A 19,544-nucleotide genomic window follows, 5' to 3' on the forward strand; every position below is an offset into this window, starting at 1 on the left:
CTCAGTCACATAACTGTGTGGGATGTTGTAACTGGTCATAAATATGTGTGTGTGTGCACGCGTGCATGCGTGCATGGCTGTCAAAACTCCAAAAACAGGTCAGGTAGCTCTGGGGAAGTGAATTGTAAATTAGAACACTTGCTAAGCAACCGGCCCTTAAGCGAGGACCACTTGTATTTGGTTTGCCTTAAGGGTCCAGAAAGCTGTATGGAATCTGTGGGTGGGTGGGTGGGTAGGTAGGTAGGTAGGTAGGAAGGAAGGAAGGGAAAGAGGGAAGGAAAAATGAATTCATATACTGTAGTTTCATGGATGAATGGATGGATGGATAGATACATAGATACATGAAGGGAGAGAGGAAGGAAGGGGGAGAGAGAGAAAAAGGAGAGGAAGAACCACAAACCCTGGCACTAGAGGTGGCTTCAGAAGACCCTTTGAAACAGCACAACTGTTTCAGGGCTAAAAGGGATCTCGGAGATCATCTAGTTCAACACCCTGCTCCAGTAGAAGATCCTTACAGAATCATAGAATAGCAGGGTTAGAAGGGACCTTGGAGGCCATCTAGTCTAACCCTCTGCTCCAGCAGGAAACCTTATATTGTCTGGATTATTTTTGTGCCTCTAACAGGCTAAAGAAGAACATCTGAAGACGTATGTAATGTTTTAATATACAGAAGTTATAGTTAAATGTGTAGCAGAAAGTGGACTCTGGGTGTGTTTTTCCCAATGCAGTAAATGAGGTTGAATGGTATAGTTTTAGAAGAACTCAATGTGTGAGTGTACATACACATACAGTATATATAGTACGTAATGTATATTTTTGGGTGCCTATACACACTCTGTATTATGTAATATGTATGTATACATATGGCATATATATAGGATTAAATAGTATATTTTGGATGTTCAAAAGTAGTAAATAAATAGACAGAGAAATTGTATCTTGTTGAGACCTTTTGAAATGAGGAGAGGCCAGGCAAGGTGCCCCTTGACGTGAGTGACCACACCCAATCAGTCACATGACCAACCAGCTCTACCCACTCAATCACATGACCAACCAGCTACGCCCATCCAGTCACACGACCAACTAGTCACATGACCATGCTATGCCCGCCCTGTCACATGATGAACAAGCAACACCCACAATCAAATGACCAAGTCACACCCACAGAACCAGCAGTAAAAATTTTTGAAATCCACTCCTGATAGTATATGTATGCACTGTATATAGGCCTATGTTTATGTCCACCTTAAATAAATGGCACCATACTACTTTGCTTAATCTATTTAAGCCAATAATTTCCCAGTTTTTTTCCTTTCTTCATAATGCCTAACATATTTATGCAATGATAATCAAAATATTATTGTTAATATTTTATAAGATCATATTTAGAACAGACTGAACATCTCTATTGATCTGGAAAGAGACAGAAGTTGTAATAAAGGTGTCCTAATTAACTTTCTCCTTTGAAAATTTATTTGAACTCATCTTCCTTTCAGATGACGTGTAAGCAATAACATGACACCATATCAACGCTTTTGGAGTCCTATAATGAAGAGAGGGACAACTTTGTGTTTAAAAAGACTCTCCTGTCTTTCTCTACAGAAGTGAAGTGTTTGTAGTTCCGGGGGAGCCCCCCACCCAATCCCAACGCCATCAGAGGGAGCCTCCCCAAGGCCAAGGGTCATCCTCAAATACTTACTTGGCTGGCTGGTGGCAGAGATGTTGGGGATGCCGTGAGGGGCCATCCCGGCAGGTCCAGGAGGCTGCTGCCCTGGGAGATTCATTGGCTGTCCCATGGGGGGCCCAAGCCCACTCATCCCGGCCAGGGAAGCTCCCTGAGGACGGGAAGCCATCCCCATGGCCCCTGGTCCTGCTGGAGGAGCCCCAGTCAGGTTCTGCAGCGCATTCATTGGGTCTGGGAAGAAAAGAACAGACAGGTGTTCTGCCAACTCAGCTGAAGATGCAGCCGCTCCCTCCCTCCCCCGGTCCCAGACCCTGCCCCGTCTTCCATGAAGCAGAGTTCTGATTCTGGCAACCCTGGAAGAGCCTGAAGGGGTGCCAGAATGCGTTTTTCAGAGCCATTTCCTCTTTCCATCCAGCAGCCTCTGGGACTCCAGGAGACCTACCCCTCCAGGCTGGCCTTCACTTTCTGGCCATGGCACAGCGGAAAAGGCCCTGGAAGCATCACTACAAAGGAAGGGGACAAAGAAAAGGGTCTCCTTACCGTTGACGGAGGCCAGAGACTTCTTGTTGTCTAGGAAAAAAAAAGGATAACAGTTGCACATATACAGATTTACCGAACAACCTGAGTTGGCCAACAGGGCTTCTGCTGGGAACATGGGACTTTCCTTTAAAGTAGGAGATCTTTTAAATCAATAGCTGAAAATGCAAAAGTGGGGGGCTGGAGCCCCTAAAATCTTGGGCTCTTCCTCCAATGGGCTTCAAAGGATTCATTTTCAGGGGGGGGGGAATTAGGCCAACCGAAACGAGCTGAGTGTTTACATTACCACTATTATTATTACATAGGAACCTCAAAGGTTAAAGGAGAGAATACACCTTCCCATCACAGCTATGGAAACCCTTCAAAGGGAGGACTTGGGAGACTGGGCCTGGCTTTTGCATCTCTATCTCCTTGCTTCTTTCCTTTCCTTCCCCCACTCCCCTCCCTAGAGCTTACAAAATTCTCCTGGACCAGGCCCAGCTACAGTGCTTTCTCAGCTGTTAGGAACCTGGCTCCAAATTCCAATTGGGGAAGGGTTGGGTGCAGCCACTTGGTGTGAGCTCCCCACTCTGGCTCCTTCCCAGCCAGGAAAAATGTCCACAGAAACACAAAGGGTTACTTACGAATATCCCGGAAATGGATGATGAGTCTTGCCACGAGCGAGAGATATTCATCCTGGAATTAGATAAGGAAAATGTGCTATGGAAGGCAGCAGGGAGGCAGGCGAGGGCTCACGGGACTTCCTGCCTCATCAGGCTGGGCCTGCAGGCCTTTGTGAAGCAGGGGAGAAAGGCCCCGAGGGTGGGAGGGTGGTCCAAGCAGGAGCAGCCACCAGCGGAGCCAAAGGGCCTGGTGGACTCCAGGGGTCTCTCCTTGGATCCAGTGGGACCTGGCTGTTGCTCTCCTATCTCCTCGATCCATGGGGCACAGAAACCCACGGTCACGCCTTCCCCAAACCCTCCTGCACTGCGTGCCATACAGTCCCGGACATCTCTGACCACAGAACTGGGAGGAGTAGATCATCAATTCACTCTAGGTTACAGTGACGGAGGGGAAGCTGGCTGAGCTGGGGGGAATGGGGCACCGTCCCTACTCTGACCCTTCAGCTTCCCATCCACTTGCAGTCCCCCTGCTTCTAGTCCAGCACCTTCACCACTAGGATATGCTTCCTTTTGGCCTGTGGTAGGGAGGAGGACCTCTTCTCCTTTAAGAAGGGTTTCCAACATACAAGCAGAGGCTCCTTTTCAGAAACTTAAATTCCATCCTGCGCAGATCTCCTCCTCCTCGTTGTCTGTGGCCCCAGGCCGAGAGCAGGAACCCCGGCAGGCAGGGAAGAGCCACGGCTGATGCCCCCCAGAAGGAACCCCTGCGCTGGGGGTCACCTCGACTGCAGGACCACTGGCCAGTCACTTCTCCTTGCAGGGAGCTCCCTCCCACCTGTCTCCTCCAGCAAGGAAAGGAGCTGCTTACCCGCGTTTTGGCCTTCATGAAAACATGGTTTTCCATTTCTTTGCTGGTCTTACTGTGAGCAACGCCAGCCTTTCTCATGGCATCTTCACTGCAAGAAACAAGAATCTGCTCAGGTTTGCAGGGGCAGCCTGAGACAACTGTCCAATATTTAGAGTATGGCTCTTGGGTTTCTTTTTAAATACTTGGGTTTTTCTTTTAATACAAACATTTCATCATTCATTAAACAGTGTGTCATAACAGTTAAAGCTTATCACCATATTCATTATTTATATCTATTCTTATTTTAGTACTAGTACTTAAAACTTAACATGTCTATTGTAACCTTTCTCTTGTGAATGGGCCTGGCGCTCTACCTGCTTCTCTTCACAACTGCTATAAAGAAAACACTCGGAAAACAGCTGTGGATTTTGTTCAGTAGATTCCCCCCCACCCCACCCAGCCATAATGAACTCCTGGGAAGATTGGTGGCCCCTGTCAGGGCCTGGATCTCTTTCCTTTTTTAAAAATGCTTTTTTATTTTATTTTGGACCACTGAATGGATGCCCGGGCTCTCCTGCACCAGCCCCATTCACTTCCCAGGTAGCACAGCCCACGCTCTGGACTCAATCTGGTCACCATGCAGAAGTATGCTTCCTTGCCTAAAAGCCACAAGAGGCTGGGACATATCAGGAACTGCAGCTGCACAGCTCACTTGGACCAAGAAGCCATGACACTCACCATTGTTCACTGAGATAAAGTCTTCTCTGGCAGGAGGAATTCTGGGTCAGGGCATCTCAATGTTTCGGATTGGGGAGGGTGGATCAGAGGAAACCCCCTACCCCAAAAGCTGAGGATACTGGACTCCTCTAATTAGAGTTCCAAGGGTGAGAGACATAAATATAGGCAAATTAACCCAGGAACAGAAAGGTCTGTACAACTACGCACAAACCATTCAACCCAATGGCTGGCTCATGGACATCCTGGCACGAAAACTTCCAAGGCTTTCTGGACAGTCTGAGGGGGAAGAACATTCCAAAACACATGCCTCCCTCGTGCCAGAAGACCACACAGCCCACCTACTTATGTCTTGCTGGACAGGCAGATTCAACTGAAAACAGGCAATCCTGCAAACAGGATGGCTCTATGTCATGCAGATGGCAACCAGCATGTTTGACTCCATCTGGAAGCCCACCAGTAACCACTTCCGCTCACACCACTGTATTCTGAATGAGCTGTGTTTTCTGGATAGTCTCCAAGGGCGCATTCATCCATTGTTAACATCTGTTCTCTTCTATCAGTACATGTCACAATTCATAAAGGAAGTTGACTAAGCTATGAGTGGTCATGAATAGGGTACCATGATCCAAGAAAAGGCACAATTAGTACACAGATAGATCTGTGCAAAGCCTTTCTTGGCCATAGCTGCTATCTGCTTCCTCAAGCAACAGCTACTATTCCAGGAAGAAAACCAAACTGCACACTGCAACATGGGGAAATGCAACTCCATTTAAAAATGATATTAATAAATTCCTGGAACAAGATGGTCTTGCTCCAGTTCAGCTTCAATTTCTTTCTTTCCATCCAGACTGAACAGCCTCTAGAAACTGAGACAACATACTGCCCTCACTCTGTTTTGTCTAGATGAATACCATGATTGATGGTATCTAAGGCTGCTAAGAGATCTGCATTTGATGTGAATTTGGAGTCGGTCAAACCACAATCGTTGCACCATCCCTATTCTGGCTCCATTACAAATGCAATCTATTTATTTATTTATTTGTTAAATGTAATTGCCACCTATCTCCCCATGGGACTACTCTTGGCAGCTTACAACAATAAAATGGAGGAAATGAAAAAAGTATAAACAGAAAATAGAATAAAAGAAAGAAAAATAATACAACAAGAATACATCAATATGATAACCAAAAGATGGGTGGAAAGCAGAAGTGGGGAGGGGAGGGGGAGTCTGCCATAGATCCAGCAGCCAAATGGCAGAACGAGGTCTTCAGGCTCTGAATGCCATCTCCATCTCCATGCTACAAATAACTCCATGCTACAAGCAGGATTGAAACTGGACTGAAAAAAGACAGCTAATCCACTTCTTCCAGGGCCCTCTAGAGCTGCAATGTGAATGCCTAAGGCTCAACAACCTTCCCCCAAAAGGGAAAGCTGGAGATTGGATGGATATTAATACTGCTGGTTCCGGAGATATTTTTAAGGTGGACTTCTCCATCAAGGGATCATCCCCTTACTAAAAAACAAATTTACCACCAATTGGACCCCACCATATCCTACTTCCCAAGAGGCCTTAACTCAGTCAGGGGGGGGGGCACAGATCTAACATACATCTGACCATTTACAGTCACATGAATCAGTTCCTCAAGAGTTAGAGACTCCAACTCTTCCCAGAAAACAAGCAATAGCCAGCCTTGATTAACCAGACTGGAACTGCTGCAGGTTTCCCTATAATTATCAGGCACTCCTCTCAAAGATCCTGCCCCCTGTAGCATCATGCCATCCTGCTTCTACACCCTTTTTTACACCTCTAGCTGACTCCAAGATGCCTCAAAAATGTGCCAGTCTGGAACAGGGGTAGAAACCTTTTTCATTCTTCAAGGAATTGGCAGGAAAGACATTTTAGATAAAACTTAAGGATCAAAACTGGTCTCTTAAATAAGTAAGGAATACATTTTACTCTTTAATCCACCTGCTTTCCAGAATTTTGGAGCCATTCAATACAGGAAATAGGAACTCTGGTGGTTGTATTGGGAGGATAACAGATATCCCTGTCCAACCTTGTTTCTAAAATGGTCAGCATCATGCCTGAAAGAGAGCCTGTCCATGTTGCTGGAATCCTGTGGCGCCATGGCTGCCCTGGGCAGACAAGTAGGTCATGGCCAAGAGGACCTCTGGAAGCTCCAGCCTGATCTAGAGCGAGTGAGCGCTGCAATAGGAACTTGCATTTTCATTGGTGCTCAGTTAGTCCAATGCGCTCTGAATGGGGCTGTCTTTACTGACCACTGGAAACTGAAGCTGGTGAAAGTCATGTGCTTTTGGCACAAGGCTCCTTAAGCACACATCATTTGCCAACAGGTTTGCAGATGTAATTTTAAAGTCTGGTTTTACCTATGCTCCTACCTGGCCGAGGTACCTTCAGGACTGCCTGCTTGAAGAACGAACAATCCATTTGAGAAGCCCCTCTAATTTGTGATGATGGTGTCAGTAATTGTCTCTCTCTCCCAATTTCTCCTTAAAACCACATGAACTTGTGCATTGAAGGGAAATTTCATTAATATGGGGAATTAAAGGTATTTCCACTGTAAAGTTATTGCTGCAACTGATCATTTGGCTCTGAAAATATCAACCAGAGCCAAGAAATAGGCTTCATTAGCTGCATCCCTCATCATTCATAAAACCAAAGAGAGGAAAGGAATGGGGGCTGATTTACTAAAAATCATGCCATGCCAACTAAAGGCTTTGAAGTTAATCCAGTAATCCATCTTCAGGCATTAAGTGCAAAGAAAGAAAAAGTTGGGGAATCAATTGTAAGCCCAGAAAATGTTTGCTAATGACAAAGTCTTGTATAACTATTTTAGTTTTCTAGAATCCCGAGTAAGCAGAGAACATCTGCATGTCACCAGTATTGGAGCTATTCTTGCTCTTTGGGGAGAGTAAATCAGAAAGTTTTAGAGCTCTCTTTACATTGCTATCTGATTTAATTGAAATTGAGCACATTAACAGAATGCTCTGACATAAATATTGATACCTGCTTTAGTGTCATAGTGAAGCCATCAGACTAGAAATGGAGAGATGGTGAGTTCTAGTCCTGCCTGGGCCAGTCACTTTCTCTCAGTCCTACAAAGGAGGCAATAGCAAACCACTTCTGAAAAACCTTGCCAAGAAAACTGCAAGGATTAATCCAAGCCATCTCACAGAATCAGACATGGTGCAACGGAAGGGGGAAAAAACCATAAACATCAAAGGCTGGAATCACTTTGATTACTGCCACTGTTGTTTGCTACTACAAAATAAAATATTCTGTGTTGATTCTGACAAGATTCGGTGAACTCTGTTAGAATGGGATCCCTGCAACTGAAGCATAAAATACCAACTTCTACCAAAGACTAGCACAAATGTGCTTTTCTTTTATGTGCTGCATCAACTTCCAAGGGGAAATTTTTAAAATTGTTTCACTGTTGTAAGCCACCCAGAGTAGCCCTTTTTGTGTTTTGAGGGAAATGTAAAAAATACCAGATGTGATTTATAAAAATTAATTGGAGTCCTGACGTCTAACTCCTCCTTAGAATTGCCAGCTGAATAAGAAGCATTTGGGAGTTAAAATCGTATCATCTACAAATAAATTTAAAAGATGCCTACCTCTTATCTCCCACTTTCACTCCACAAATCTGATTATTGGATCAGAGTGCTATTACAATGCTTCTATGGCTAAGTTAAATGATAGCGGTGATAAAAGAGGCATCTCCTTGATGCCGCTTAAAATAGTTAAGGGATATGAATCATAGCTGCTTAATCATATCTGAGTTTGGCCTATAAATATCTTCAATCCTCTTTAATTTAATATTAGTTTTACATATAGTATTCTCAGGGAATCAAGAGCTTTAGGTTTATCTAAGGAACAAATGACCAGGAAAGTTTAATTTGACTAAATTGTAAAATAATAATTTCTTGGGGGTTTCTACAGAAGTAGGAGGAAATCTTTGGGTTACCATGAGAGATTCTGCTCCTGTCCTAAAAACATTGTTTCACAGCAAGACTTCGCAACAGGCCTTCACCTGAATTCGAGAGGGGCGGGCGACCTTTTCAGGTATCTTGGCAGGTCTGCCTGCAAGACGGGCCAAACCTCACCTGCCGCCACTTCCCACCTGGCCGGGCCCCTCCCTGTAGGTAAGGCGCGGGGGGAGGCTCTGCGCTGCCTCCCACAGGGCCCCGGCAGGCAGCTCTTGCCCAGCTTCGGCCTCAAGCCGGTCAGCCGCCAACTCGGCGCCCCGAACTCGCCCCGGGCCGCCCTTCCCTCGGCCCAAAGGTCGGGCCACGCGGGGCTCCCCCGAGCAGCTCCGAAAGGCCAGGGCCCCGCCACTCACATCTGGCTGACCAGCTTCTGCCGGAAGTTGGCGCTGCGCCACTCGCTCTCCTCCATGCCGCTGCCGCCGCCGCCACAACGGGCGCCCGAGCCAGAGCGCCTCCGCAGAGCCGCGGGAAGTGGGCGGGCGCGCGCGCGGCACGCCGGGAAGTGGAGTTCCGCAACCGCGCTTCTTGCTTCCGGCAGGGCCGACTCCGCGGGTGGCGGGCGGAGCGTGTGCGGCGCTGGGCGGGCCCGCGGAACCCCGTCTCCGGCCAGGTAGGCGCGGCGGGGGCGGTGGGTTGGCGGCTGTGGGCGAGGCCGGCCTGTGCAAAGAGCCTCTGGCCGGGGCAGGCACGCCAGTGGGGCCGGAGAGACGCGGCGCTTGTCGCTGGGGGCGGACTCCCCCAGGAGGCTGGAGGAGCCGCCAAAGTCCCCGCGGCCCTTCCAGGAGGCGCCGAGCGATGGGCCGGCCGAGCGCGGGTCTGCCCTCTCAATCGCTGTCAATTCTTGTACCAGCTCATCTTCCCTCGCAGATTCAGACTCCGACGGTGACATGACAGGCTGTTACAGATGCTTCTTCTTTGAACAGGCCAAAATGGGGGGGGGGGGCAGGCGGCAGGCAGCAGGGTCCATTGACTGAAGATGGAAGCAGCCTAATGTCATTCCCATAAAAGATTCCATAATCTTTTTTTTTTTTTTTGTAGATAAGAATCTGCAATTTGTGTTCATGGTAATGGGCAACAAAGGTTTTGAATGAGGAAATCAGCCTAAGTGAAACCAGTTGCTCCTCAGGGAAGCCCAGGTGCTGTGTCCTCTGATTCCCAAGGAGGTTCTGCCCAGGATGGCAGGTCAGCAGGAGGAGATGGAGCCCCTCAAGATCCCCCTGGAGCCTTTCACCAAGAAGTGCTCCAGGAAGACCTACCATAGCGCTGGGCACTCCCAGACCCTGCTGAGTGGCCTGGGGGCTCTCCGGGACCGCGGGATCCTCTTCGATGTTGTTCTGCATGTGGAGGGGAAGACCATTGAGGCTCATCGCATCCTCCTAGCTGCATCCTGTGATTACTTCAGGTCTGTGCCTGTAATAAAATTAAAATCTGAAATTGCTGGAAATGAGCAATGGAAAAGTAAAACACGGCTGTTTGAAACTGGCAAACTCTGACTTTTATATGCTTGGTGATTAAGCAAAGTTGCATCTAATTTAATCATTAGATTTAATCAAATGTAATCAAACCAAATTTAGCATTTGTCTTCCTGCTTCTTACCTGTAATGCTCTTTCTGCCTGTTTAAGGAGTATTTGCAAAAGGTGGATGTTGCTTGGTCCATTGCTTTGGCAAGGTTGTTTTTGTGTCTTCCTTTACAAAATTCTGCAATGGAATCAGTCAAAGGGAGCATGAAGAAGCCCATTCTCTTTTCAGTGCAGGATGCTGACATGGCTGCTCAGCTTATCATTAGAAGCTTTACCTAGAAAAAACTTCAAGTAACTAAATCAGTGTTTTCTCTTACATAAACAGCTCCCACAATGGGCATCTAAAATTGCTGTGCGCGTTCCTGAAGTTAGTTGTAGCATATTCCCTGGAGGAAACAGAGCATTTGCTCCCTTCCTTCTCCAGTTGTGTGGGCTGTAATTGTGCCTCCCTTTAATCTGTAGCTTGGGGAGCGTGGGAGCTTAGTGATTAAAGATGCTGAGGTTGTCAATTGGAAAGCTGGCATTCTGGGTTCAAGACCCAAGTGCTGCACTATGGAGTGAGCTCCTGTTACCTGCCCCAGTTCTTGCCCATCTAGCAGTTCAAAAGCACACAAATGCAGGTAGATAAATACCATAGGTACCATTTTGATGGGATGGTAACAGCATTCCATGCACCTCACTGTGTGGTCATGCTGGTCACATGACCATGGAAATACTTTCAGATAATGCTGGCTCCCTCGGGCAAGAAATTGAGACGAACATCACCTCCCAGATCTGGATATAACTGGATAGGGGAAACCTTTATCTTTACCTTTTAATCTGTAGACTAAATATGCTCCCTTCTTCCCATGACTTAGTTTCCAGGTGTTCTCTCTCCACCACAATCCTGGCAGATCTTCTCTTATGCGAGGGATGAGATTCCAGATTCTGGAGAACCTCACCTGCACAGAATAGAGCCAAGCTTTTGTTTCCTGTAACTAGAGCATTGGGCATCTGTTAATGCAACCTGGCTTTGAATTGAGCTCAGGTTCAGGTTCTCTTTATCTTTCTACTAAGGCCACGGATTCCCATTCTTTTGTGCTGTGTTTCTATCATCCTGATCTCGCTCGGGCTTTCTGCTATCACTTAGCTCAGAGAGAAGTCCCAGACGTGGCAAGCTAGTTGTGTGCAGAGGAGGCGGAACCCAGCCTGACATATCATCCCATGCATGCCTGAGTGGACCATAAGAATTGGGTCCTCCTGTCAGCACAGCTCGCCTTGCCACTTCTGTAGCAGCGCAAGGATGAATTTAAAAACTGCATGATGGCATGTTGTCTTTATACTTTTGATTGGGAGAAGTAACTGAAAGAAGATCTTTCCTTTTGTAGGGGAATGTTTGCTGGGGGACTCAGAGAAATGGAACAGGAAGAAATTCATATTCAGGGCATATCGTATAATGCCATGTGTAAAATCCTGAACTTCATATATACTTCGGACTTGGAACTTGGCCTAAACAATGTGCAAGAAATTCTAGCTGCATCCTGTCAGCTACAGGTGAGCTTTGGCAGCTCTAAAAGATGTGAGATGTGTTGGGGAAGAAAGGCAGCTTCTTCATTTATTAAGAGAGATCAGATAGTTTTCTTGGCCTGAAACATGGCACACTTCTCAAGAATGGCATTATGAGCCCTAGGTAATTGAGACCGCTAGGGATCTGTCTGACATAAGTGCTAGTGGTGTGATAAAAATTGCTTTAAAATTTTTGGAACTTTGAAATTCCTTTACATGCTAAAGTAATAATAAAGACCCCCGAATCCCCTGGATGGTAGTGAAATCTGTTTATATATCCTGAGGGTACCCTATCTCTATTTGTAGCCCATTTTACAGCCCTTCCAGCCCCTCCCATTTTGGATCTTGCTGCTTTCCCACATGGTAAAAGAAAAAGTATCCCAGCCTCCCAAAGGTCACCCTTTCCTGCTCTTCAGGAGGGTGAACAAGCAGGGCATCCACAGTGGATCTCAGCCTGTGGGCAGAGAACACCATGCTTTTGGCATGTAAGCGTGCCTTCAGTTGAGCATGAACCCGGGTTTGCAGCTGGTAAAAATGTTGTGCTACGTCTGGAGATGCCGGCCCTTCTCTAGAGCGGCCCACTGCTGAAAAAGCCCAAGCTGTGTCCGTAGTCAAAGGCTTTGTAATCGTCCAGCTTGGAGAGAAGCAGCGCAGAGGCTTTGTAAGGATTGGCAGAAGAATGCCTTGAAGTTGGAAGGGCTCCTAGACCTGAGGAAAAGTGGCTCATGGAGGGATGGGGCAGGGAGTCGCATGATTTCAGGCTGAAGGCGATAATGGTGGGAAGATGCATGTAGGGCCTTTTCTAGCTCCCTGGGTTCAGCCCTGGAGCAGGTCAACCGATCCTCGGCTCTAAATACCAGGTCATTTTGCAACAAGGCCTCCCTCATCCAGGACCTTATCATAGATGAGAGAGTCAATTTGACATGCCTGAATGAACTGGGATGGACACTCCCCTCTTAGAAGATGCTTCTACCTGGGTTTCAGGTGTGGCATCAGCAGCAACTCCTGGCAGCAGTGAATTATTATCGTCTTATGGCAGTCCAAGGCCCCACCATTTACTGGTTCTGAGATCCCACTCGTGAGCTTGGGCTCCAGGGACCCGATGAGATTGTGGCTACTGCAGCAGCCTCTCTGCGGCACAGCGGCTTCCCTTCCTCCGTTGGTGGCAGAGGTTCCCAGTCTTGCGATGCTGAGAGACTTTGTATCCCTTGGCAGCTCAGGCATTCATGGCCACCTTGGATGTGATTCATCTCCTTCCCTTTTTGAACTGAGCAGCGATAGAAATAAAAGAAATAAAGTTAATATTGACCTCTTGTCATGATCAGACCATTTTCTGGCTGTTCTGGATCACTTTGGTGTGGCTTTGCACGTTAGGGAGGTGATCCTACTCAGCTGGCCTTCTCCAGGTCCTGGAAGACTCCGCTGGGTTTCAGAGGAAGTTCCCTGAGGCTCTACTGCAGAATTCAACCTGAGGTCTTAGTCACTACCTAGAATGAGAGGGTGACACCTCTGGGCCTCTCCCTGTTTAGGGACCTCATAGGGTTTGCTGGTTTTCAAAACAGCTTTTGGAAACGAAACAAAAGAGACATCCAGAACACCACTAGAGAGAGATGAGGGAATCTATAAGAGTCTACATTAAGGACGGCATTGTAGTAATAAAGGTAACAAGGTAATTATTTTTCCACTCTTATTCCATCTGCTGAGGGCTAGCCAACAGCTCTAGTTAAGGTGACCTGATCTGAACTAGGAAGAAAAGGGTGAGAGGAACATCTGCAGAACTGCTGGGAGGATTAGTCAAAGTCCTTGATGAATAATCCCTTGGGTCCAGTCTAAGCGTGGCCCCAATTATGCAGGTTCTCTTGGGGTGACTGAGATACAATCTGAGCAAAGCATGAAGTCTCGAGGTGAATGGGGTCCTCAGAATTGTGTGTCTGTCAGTTAATTAGAGCCATCTCCCCCATGGTTGGTCAAGAGATAATGAATGGTAGAACCCAAGCAGTGATGGTTTTATTCTTCAGTGAGGGAAGAAGCAGTGGTCCATCTCTCCCTCAAAAAAGGCATCACTGGACCAACGGTACTAGAAAGTCACACAGGGTCCTAGAGGTACCAGATTATCTGGATCCCCTAGCCAGTGCCCGGGTGTGGCATTAACCATACCCTACCTATCAATGTCATGAAAGCAATAATGAATCCCTTCTGGAGATTTTTCACACCTGGACCAACTTGGGGTGCTGGGAGTGGGGCATGTGCACCAGTTGTGCCTGTTTTGGGGATAAAAAGCTCCACAATTGGGCTGTTGCAACCCACTGTGCATGAATCTGCCTATAAAGAGATTCAGAAGCTACAGCCGGCCTAGAATGTGGCGGTACAAATGGTTATGGGTGTACTTAGGTGTGCACACACAGCACTGCTAGTGCATAAGCTGCACTGGATGCCATGTGCAAGCCAAGCTGCTGGTGTTCAGGCCTTCATGGCATCCAGTATGTTCTGACAGAATGGGCATGCTTCTGATCCTGTCAATCAAATGACACCACTTTATTGGAACCAGAGAGCCAGCAATTGTCAGGCTAGAAACCAGGCTTCTAACCCTACCTCAGGTACAAAGCCAGCTGGGGGACTTGGGGTTGCTCTTATCCCTCTCAGCCTGAGGAAGCCACTTGCCAAATGGCCATTGAGGAAGCTTGCCCTTTTCCCAAGAGCAGAGCCAGGAAGTGAGGTGAGCCTGCTGTACATGCTTGTTTCTTTTTCTTTATTACATTGTATTAATGTTTTCCTTACACTGGGTGATCTTAATCCTTGTTACCAACTCAAGAGTTGCCTGGCAACTGATAACACAAAATTGTTTCAAAAGCAAGACATGACATCCAACAAGGTTATTCTTCACCATATTTCAGACTAGTTGTTTTTTATTATTATTATTATTATTATTATTATTATTATTATTGTTATACAATTGTATCACAGCGGCCAGTTGTTTCGCCGGATTTGGCATTGGTTACTAGTCGGGCCCCACCCAGGGGCCTAGGACGTCGTAACGTATTTTCGTAATATGCGTGCAGATCCAAGCAGTGCGGCTTTTTGCATTTGACTGATGGTGATTTTGTCAATTTTTAACTGTTTTAAATGTAATTCCAGTGCTTTTGGAATAGCACCCAGTGTGCCAATTACCACTGGAATTACCACTGCTGGTTTGTGCCATAGTCGTTGAATTTCGATTTTTAAGTCCTGGTATCTTGCGATTTTTTCATGTTCCTTCTCGGCGACCCTGCTATCACCTGGTATTGCGATGTCTATGATTGTGACCTTATTTTTCTCAACCAGTGTGATGTCTGGTGTATTATGCGCCAGTATTTTGTCGGTTTGTATACGGAAATCCCACAAGATCTTGACCATCTGATTTTCGGTGACTTTTTCAGGCTGATGTTCCCACCAGTTTGTTGCTGTTTTAATATTATAATTTTTGCACAAATTCCAATGGATCATTTGTGCTACTGAATTGTGCCGCAATTTATAATCAGTCTGCGCGATTTTTTTACAGCAGCTGAGTATGTGATCAACAGTTTCATCAGCTTCTTTGCAAAGTCTGCATTTGGCATCATCAGAGGATTTTTCGATTTTGGCCTTAATGGCATTTGTGCGGATAGCTTGTTCTTGCGCAGCCAGGATTAGTGACTCTGTTTCTTTCTTTAATGTGCCTGTTGTTAACCATAACCAAGTTTGTTCACTGTCCACTTTATCTTTTATTTTTTCCAGAAATTGGCCATGCAGTGCTTTGTTCTGCCAACTCTCCATTCTTGATTTTATCACATCTTTTCTGTATTCTTGTTTCGTCTGTTGGGCCTTCAGTAGTTTTTTGTTCTTTACTTCAATTAATAGATGTTCTTGACTTTCTTTTAAATAATCAGCCAGTGCATGTTTTTCTTCTTCAACTGTTTGCTTCACTTGTAATAATCCTCTGCCACCTGATTTTCGGGGCAGATATAGTCTATCAGTATCACCACGTGGGTGTAAACTGTAGTGCATTGTCATTAGTTTCCTGGTTTTTCGGTCCAAAAGGTCCAAATCAGCTTGTGTCCAGTATTATTATTATTATTATTATTATTATTATTATTATTATTATTATACAATTGTATCACAGCGGCTAGTTGTTTCGCCGGATTTGGCATTGGTTACTAGTCGGGCCCCACCCAGGGGCCTAGGATGTCGTAACGTATTTTCGTAATATGCGTGCAGATCCAAGCAGTGTGGCTTTTTGCATTTGACTGATGGTGATTTTGTCAATTTTTAACCGTTTTAAATGTAATTCCAGTGCTTTTGGAATAGCACCCAGTGTGCCAATTACCACTGGAATTATCACTGCTGGTTTGTGCCATAGTCGTTGAATTTCGATTGTTAAGTCCTGGTATTTTGCGATTTTTTCATGTTCCTTCTCGGCGACCCTGCTATCACCTGGTATTGCGATGTCTATGATTGTGACCTTATTTTTCTCAACCAGTGTGATGTCTGGTGTATTATGCGCCAGTATTTTGTCGGTTTGTATACGGAAATCCCACAAGATCTTGACCATCTGATTATTGGTGACTTTTTCAGGCTGATGTTCCCACCAGTTTGTTGCTGTTTTAATATTAAAATTTTTGCACAAATTCCAATGGATCATTTGCGCTACTGAATTGTGCCGCAATTTATAATCAGTCTGTGCGATTTTTTTACAGCAGCTGAGTATGTGATCAACAGTTTCATCAGCTTCTTTGCAAAGTCTGCATTTGGCATCATCAGAGGATTTTTCGATTTTGGCCTTAATGGCATTTGTGCGGATAGCTTGTTCTTGCGCAGCCAGGATTAGTGACTCTGTTTCTTTCTTTAATGTACCTGTTGTTAACCATAACAAAGTTTGTTCACTGTCCACTTTATCTTCTATTTTTTCCAGAAATTGGCCATGCAGTGCTTTGTTCTGTCAACTCTCCATTCTTGATTTTATCACATCTTTTCTGTATTCTTGTTTCATCTGTTGGGCCTTCAGTAGATTTTTTTTCTTTAATTCGATTAATATAGATGTTCTTGACTTTCTTTTAAATAATCAGCCAGTGCATGTTTTTCTTCTTCAACTGTTTGCTTCACTTGTAATAATCCTCTGCCACCTGATTTTCGGGGCAGATATAGTCTATCAGTATCACCACGTGGATGTAAACTGTAGTGCATTGTCATTAGTTTCCTGGTTTTTCGGTCCAAAAGGTCCAAATCAGCTTGTGTCCAGTTAACTATACCAGCTGTGTATCTTATAACTGGTATTGCCCAGGTATTTATGGCCTTGATTGTATTTCCACCATTCAATTTAGATTTCAAAATTTTCCTAACTCTGTTGGTGTACTCTCGCCTGACAATAGTTTTTACTTCTCCATGCTTGATGTTATCCAACTGCAGAATGCCTAAGTATTTGTAGGCTTCATTTTCTTTGCATTTAATTAATTGGCCATTGGGCATTTCAATTCCCTCACAGCAGTGATTTTGCCCCTTTTTATGGATACAGTGGTGCATTTTTCCATGCCAAACTGCATTGAAATATCGGTGCTGAATACTCAGACTGTGTTTGTCAATGATTGGATTTCTATTTCTGACTTTCCATAGAGTTTCAAATCATCCATATATAGTAAATGCGAAATTTTTTCAGCTTCTTTGGCTGTTTGGTAGCCTAATTTCATTTTTTTTAAGACTACTGATAGTGGGATCATTGCGATGATGAAGAGAAGAGGTGAAAGTGAATCACCCTGGAAAATTCCTCGCTTGATATTAACCATTCCGTAGATCTCATTCCCTACTGCCAACTCAGTTCTCCATTGTTTCATCGCCTTTTCAGTAAAGGATGTAATATTTTTGCTAATGCCAGTTGTTTCTAAGCATTTTATGATCCAACTATGTGGCAGTGAGTCAAATGCCTTTTTGTAATCAATCCAGACCATATTCAAGTTTGTTTTTCTGTTCTTACAATTTTCTAATATCATTTTATCAATTAGAAGCTGATCTTTTGTGCCCCTGCTCCTTCTTTTGTTGCCTTTTTGCTCTACTGGCAAGATGTTGTTTGTTTCCAAATAATCCATCATGTTATCTGCAATAATGCCTGTGAGTAATTTGAAGGTTGTTGGCAAGCATGTTATTGGTCTGTAGTTTTCAGGTGTTGTTCCTTTAGTTGGATCTTTCTGAATCAAGTATGTTTTTCCAGTTGTCAACCATTCATCAATTTGGCCCTTTTGTAAAATTTCATTCAGTTGCCTGGCCAATATTGCATGTAAACTGGTCAGATATTTGAGCCAGAAACCATGTAATTGGTCCTTTCCAGGTGATGTCCAATTCTTTACCTTTTTAACTCGATTTTTGACCATCTCAATTGTTATTTCTAATACTTGCATTTGTTTGTTGCCAATGCTTTTCTCAAAGTCATGTATCCACTTTGCTTCCTTGTTGTAGTCCTTTGCATTTTCCCACAATTCTTTCTAGAATTCAACTGTGGCCTGTTTTTCTGGTTTTTCACTTTTGGTGTCACCATTCACATTAAGACTTTGATAAAAACGCCGTTGGTCTGATCGAAATTGCTGATTTTGTTTATATTGGATGATTCGTGCCTCATATCTTTCAATTTTTCTAGCTGTTGCTGTTATCTGCTGTTTTACAATCTCTACAGCTTCATTGATGTTTCTTGTATCCAATCTATATCGTCTGATTAGCCGATCTACGATTTTGTTGTTTTTAAGCCGTTGCTCATGCATGTTCTTTAAGTTACTAGCATCTGCCCTTAATTTTTTGATTTTTTGTTCTAAACGGATTTTCCACTTTGGCTTTGATGCTTTTTCTCTTGTGTGACTAGGTACTTTAATTTTAATGCCTAGTTCATTAGTGACTATTACAGCTGCGCTGTACATTAACTGGTTCGTTTCCAAGATGGATCCCGATTCAATTGTTGAAAACACTGCATTAACCATTTTCATGATAGGGGCCAAAATTTTCTTAGGCACAGTTTTTAGTGATGGTAAACGTTGCCTTTCCACATTAAGCAGAAAATGCTCCATGATCTTATCCTTCAATTCTTTTTGTTTTTGACTTAGTTCATCAGTTGATTCAGTGATAACTGGTTCTAGTGGTGGTGGTGTTATTTCCTCCCCGAGAGCTTCTTCTGGGAGTTCTACTATAATGTCTTTAGTTGTGTCTTGAATATCAGTTATTTCCGCTTGTGATATTGTTTTTTGGGTTTTGCAATTTGCCTGAATTTCCTCATGTTCAACTTCACTTTAATTATAAATTCACTTTAATAATAATAATAATAATAATAATAATAATAATAATAATAATTATTATTATTATTATTATTATTATTATTATTATTATTATTATTATTACATAGACAACACATACCCACAACAATGAAAAGAAAACAAAAACAAAAAACAACAAAAAGAAAAAAACCCATCATCACATATAGCATGTTGTTTGGTTACAAGTGTTTTAGCATTTATCATTCTTATACATTTAATAGGTTTGGGTTACTTTATTTACCATTCCTTCCTCCTGTTATAACACCACCTTATTTTCCCTTTCTTTCCTCCCTTCTCTACTTTCTTCCTTCCTGCTCTCCCTTCCCTTCCTTCTTCCTGTACTTTTCTCCTACTCCTACTCTTCCTCATCCCCTTCCTACCCTCTCTCCTCCTCTTTCTCTCCTTTCCATCCTCCTCACCTCTTCTTTTCACCCTCTCTCCCTTCTCTACTTCCTTCCTTCCTCCTTTCCTTCCCCTTCCTTCTTCCCTTACCTCTCCTTTGCTCCTACTCTTCATCTTTCCCTTCCTACCCCCTCTCCTTCCTTTTCTCTCCCTTCCATCTTCCTTTCCTTTCCCTTTCCTTTCTCCCTCCCTCCCTTCTCTACTTTCCTCCTTCCTCCTCTCCTTCCCTTTCCTTCTTCCCGTGCCTTTCTCCTACGCCTACTCTTCCTCTTCCCCTTTCTACCCTCTCTCCTCCTCTTTCTCTCCTTTCCATCCTCCTCTCCTTACCTCTTTCTTCTTTCCCCCATCTTCCT

General features: G+C 44.6%; 2 protein-coding genes across 9 annotated transcripts in view; one reads left to right on the forward strand and one right to left on the reverse strand.

The window, feature by feature from the left end:
- Positions 1-8,912, reverse strand: part of MED15 (mediator complex subunit 15) — a 37,918-nt gene extending 29,006 nt beyond the window's left edge. For 2 of the 4 annotated variants that reach the window (XM_087705939.1, XM_087705936.1), the window contains exons 1-5: positions 8,773-8,912; positions 3,692-3,779; positions 2,845-2,896; positions 2,225-2,254; positions 1,700-1,915 (exon numbers count right to left, since the gene is read on the reverse strand). In XM_087705939.1, coding sequence (XP_087562065.1) covers positions 1,700-1,915; positions 2,225-2,254; positions 2,845-2,896; positions 3,692-3,779; positions 8,773-8,828 — 442 coding nt within the window. In that variant the 5' untranslated portion in view covers positions 8,829-8,912. Of the gene's footprint in view, positions 1-1,699; positions 1,916-2,224; positions 2,255-2,844; positions 2,897-3,691; positions 3,780-7,436; positions 7,526-8,772 lie in introns of all 4 variants that reach the window. The other 2 variants (XM_087705937.1, XM_087705938.1) reach the window with 2 other exon arrangements.
- Positions 8,913-8,959: 47 nt separating this feature from the next.
- The window catches only part of KLHL22 (kelch like family member 22), a 29,997-nt gene continuing 19,412 nt past the window's right edge, over positions 8,960-19,544 (forward strand). Inside the window, exons 1-3 of one of the 5 annotated variants that reach the window (XM_087705943.1) lie at positions 8,960-9,029; positions 9,458-9,821; positions 11,308-11,473. In XM_087705943.1, the coding sequence (XP_087562069.1) occupies positions 9,595-9,821; positions 11,308-11,473 (393 nt within the window). In that variant the 5' untranslated portion in view covers positions 8,960-9,029; positions 9,458-9,594. Of the gene's footprint in view, positions 9,030-9,095; positions 9,822-11,307; positions 11,474-19,544 lie in introns of those variants that run through there. The other 4 variants (XM_014072741.2, XM_087705944.1, XR_015695549.1 and 1 more) reach the window with 4 other exon arrangements.

This window comes from Thamnophis sirtalis, unplaced genomic scaffold (genome assembly GCF_051295495.1).
Source record: "Thamnophis sirtalis isolate CommonGarterSnake01/CBP01778 unplaced genomic scaffold, rThaSir2_p1.2 scaffold_2, whole genome shotgun sequence".
Taxonomy (NCBI): domain Eukaryota; kingdom Metazoa; phylum Chordata; class Lepidosauria; order Squamata; family Natricidae; genus Thamnophis; species Thamnophis sirtalis.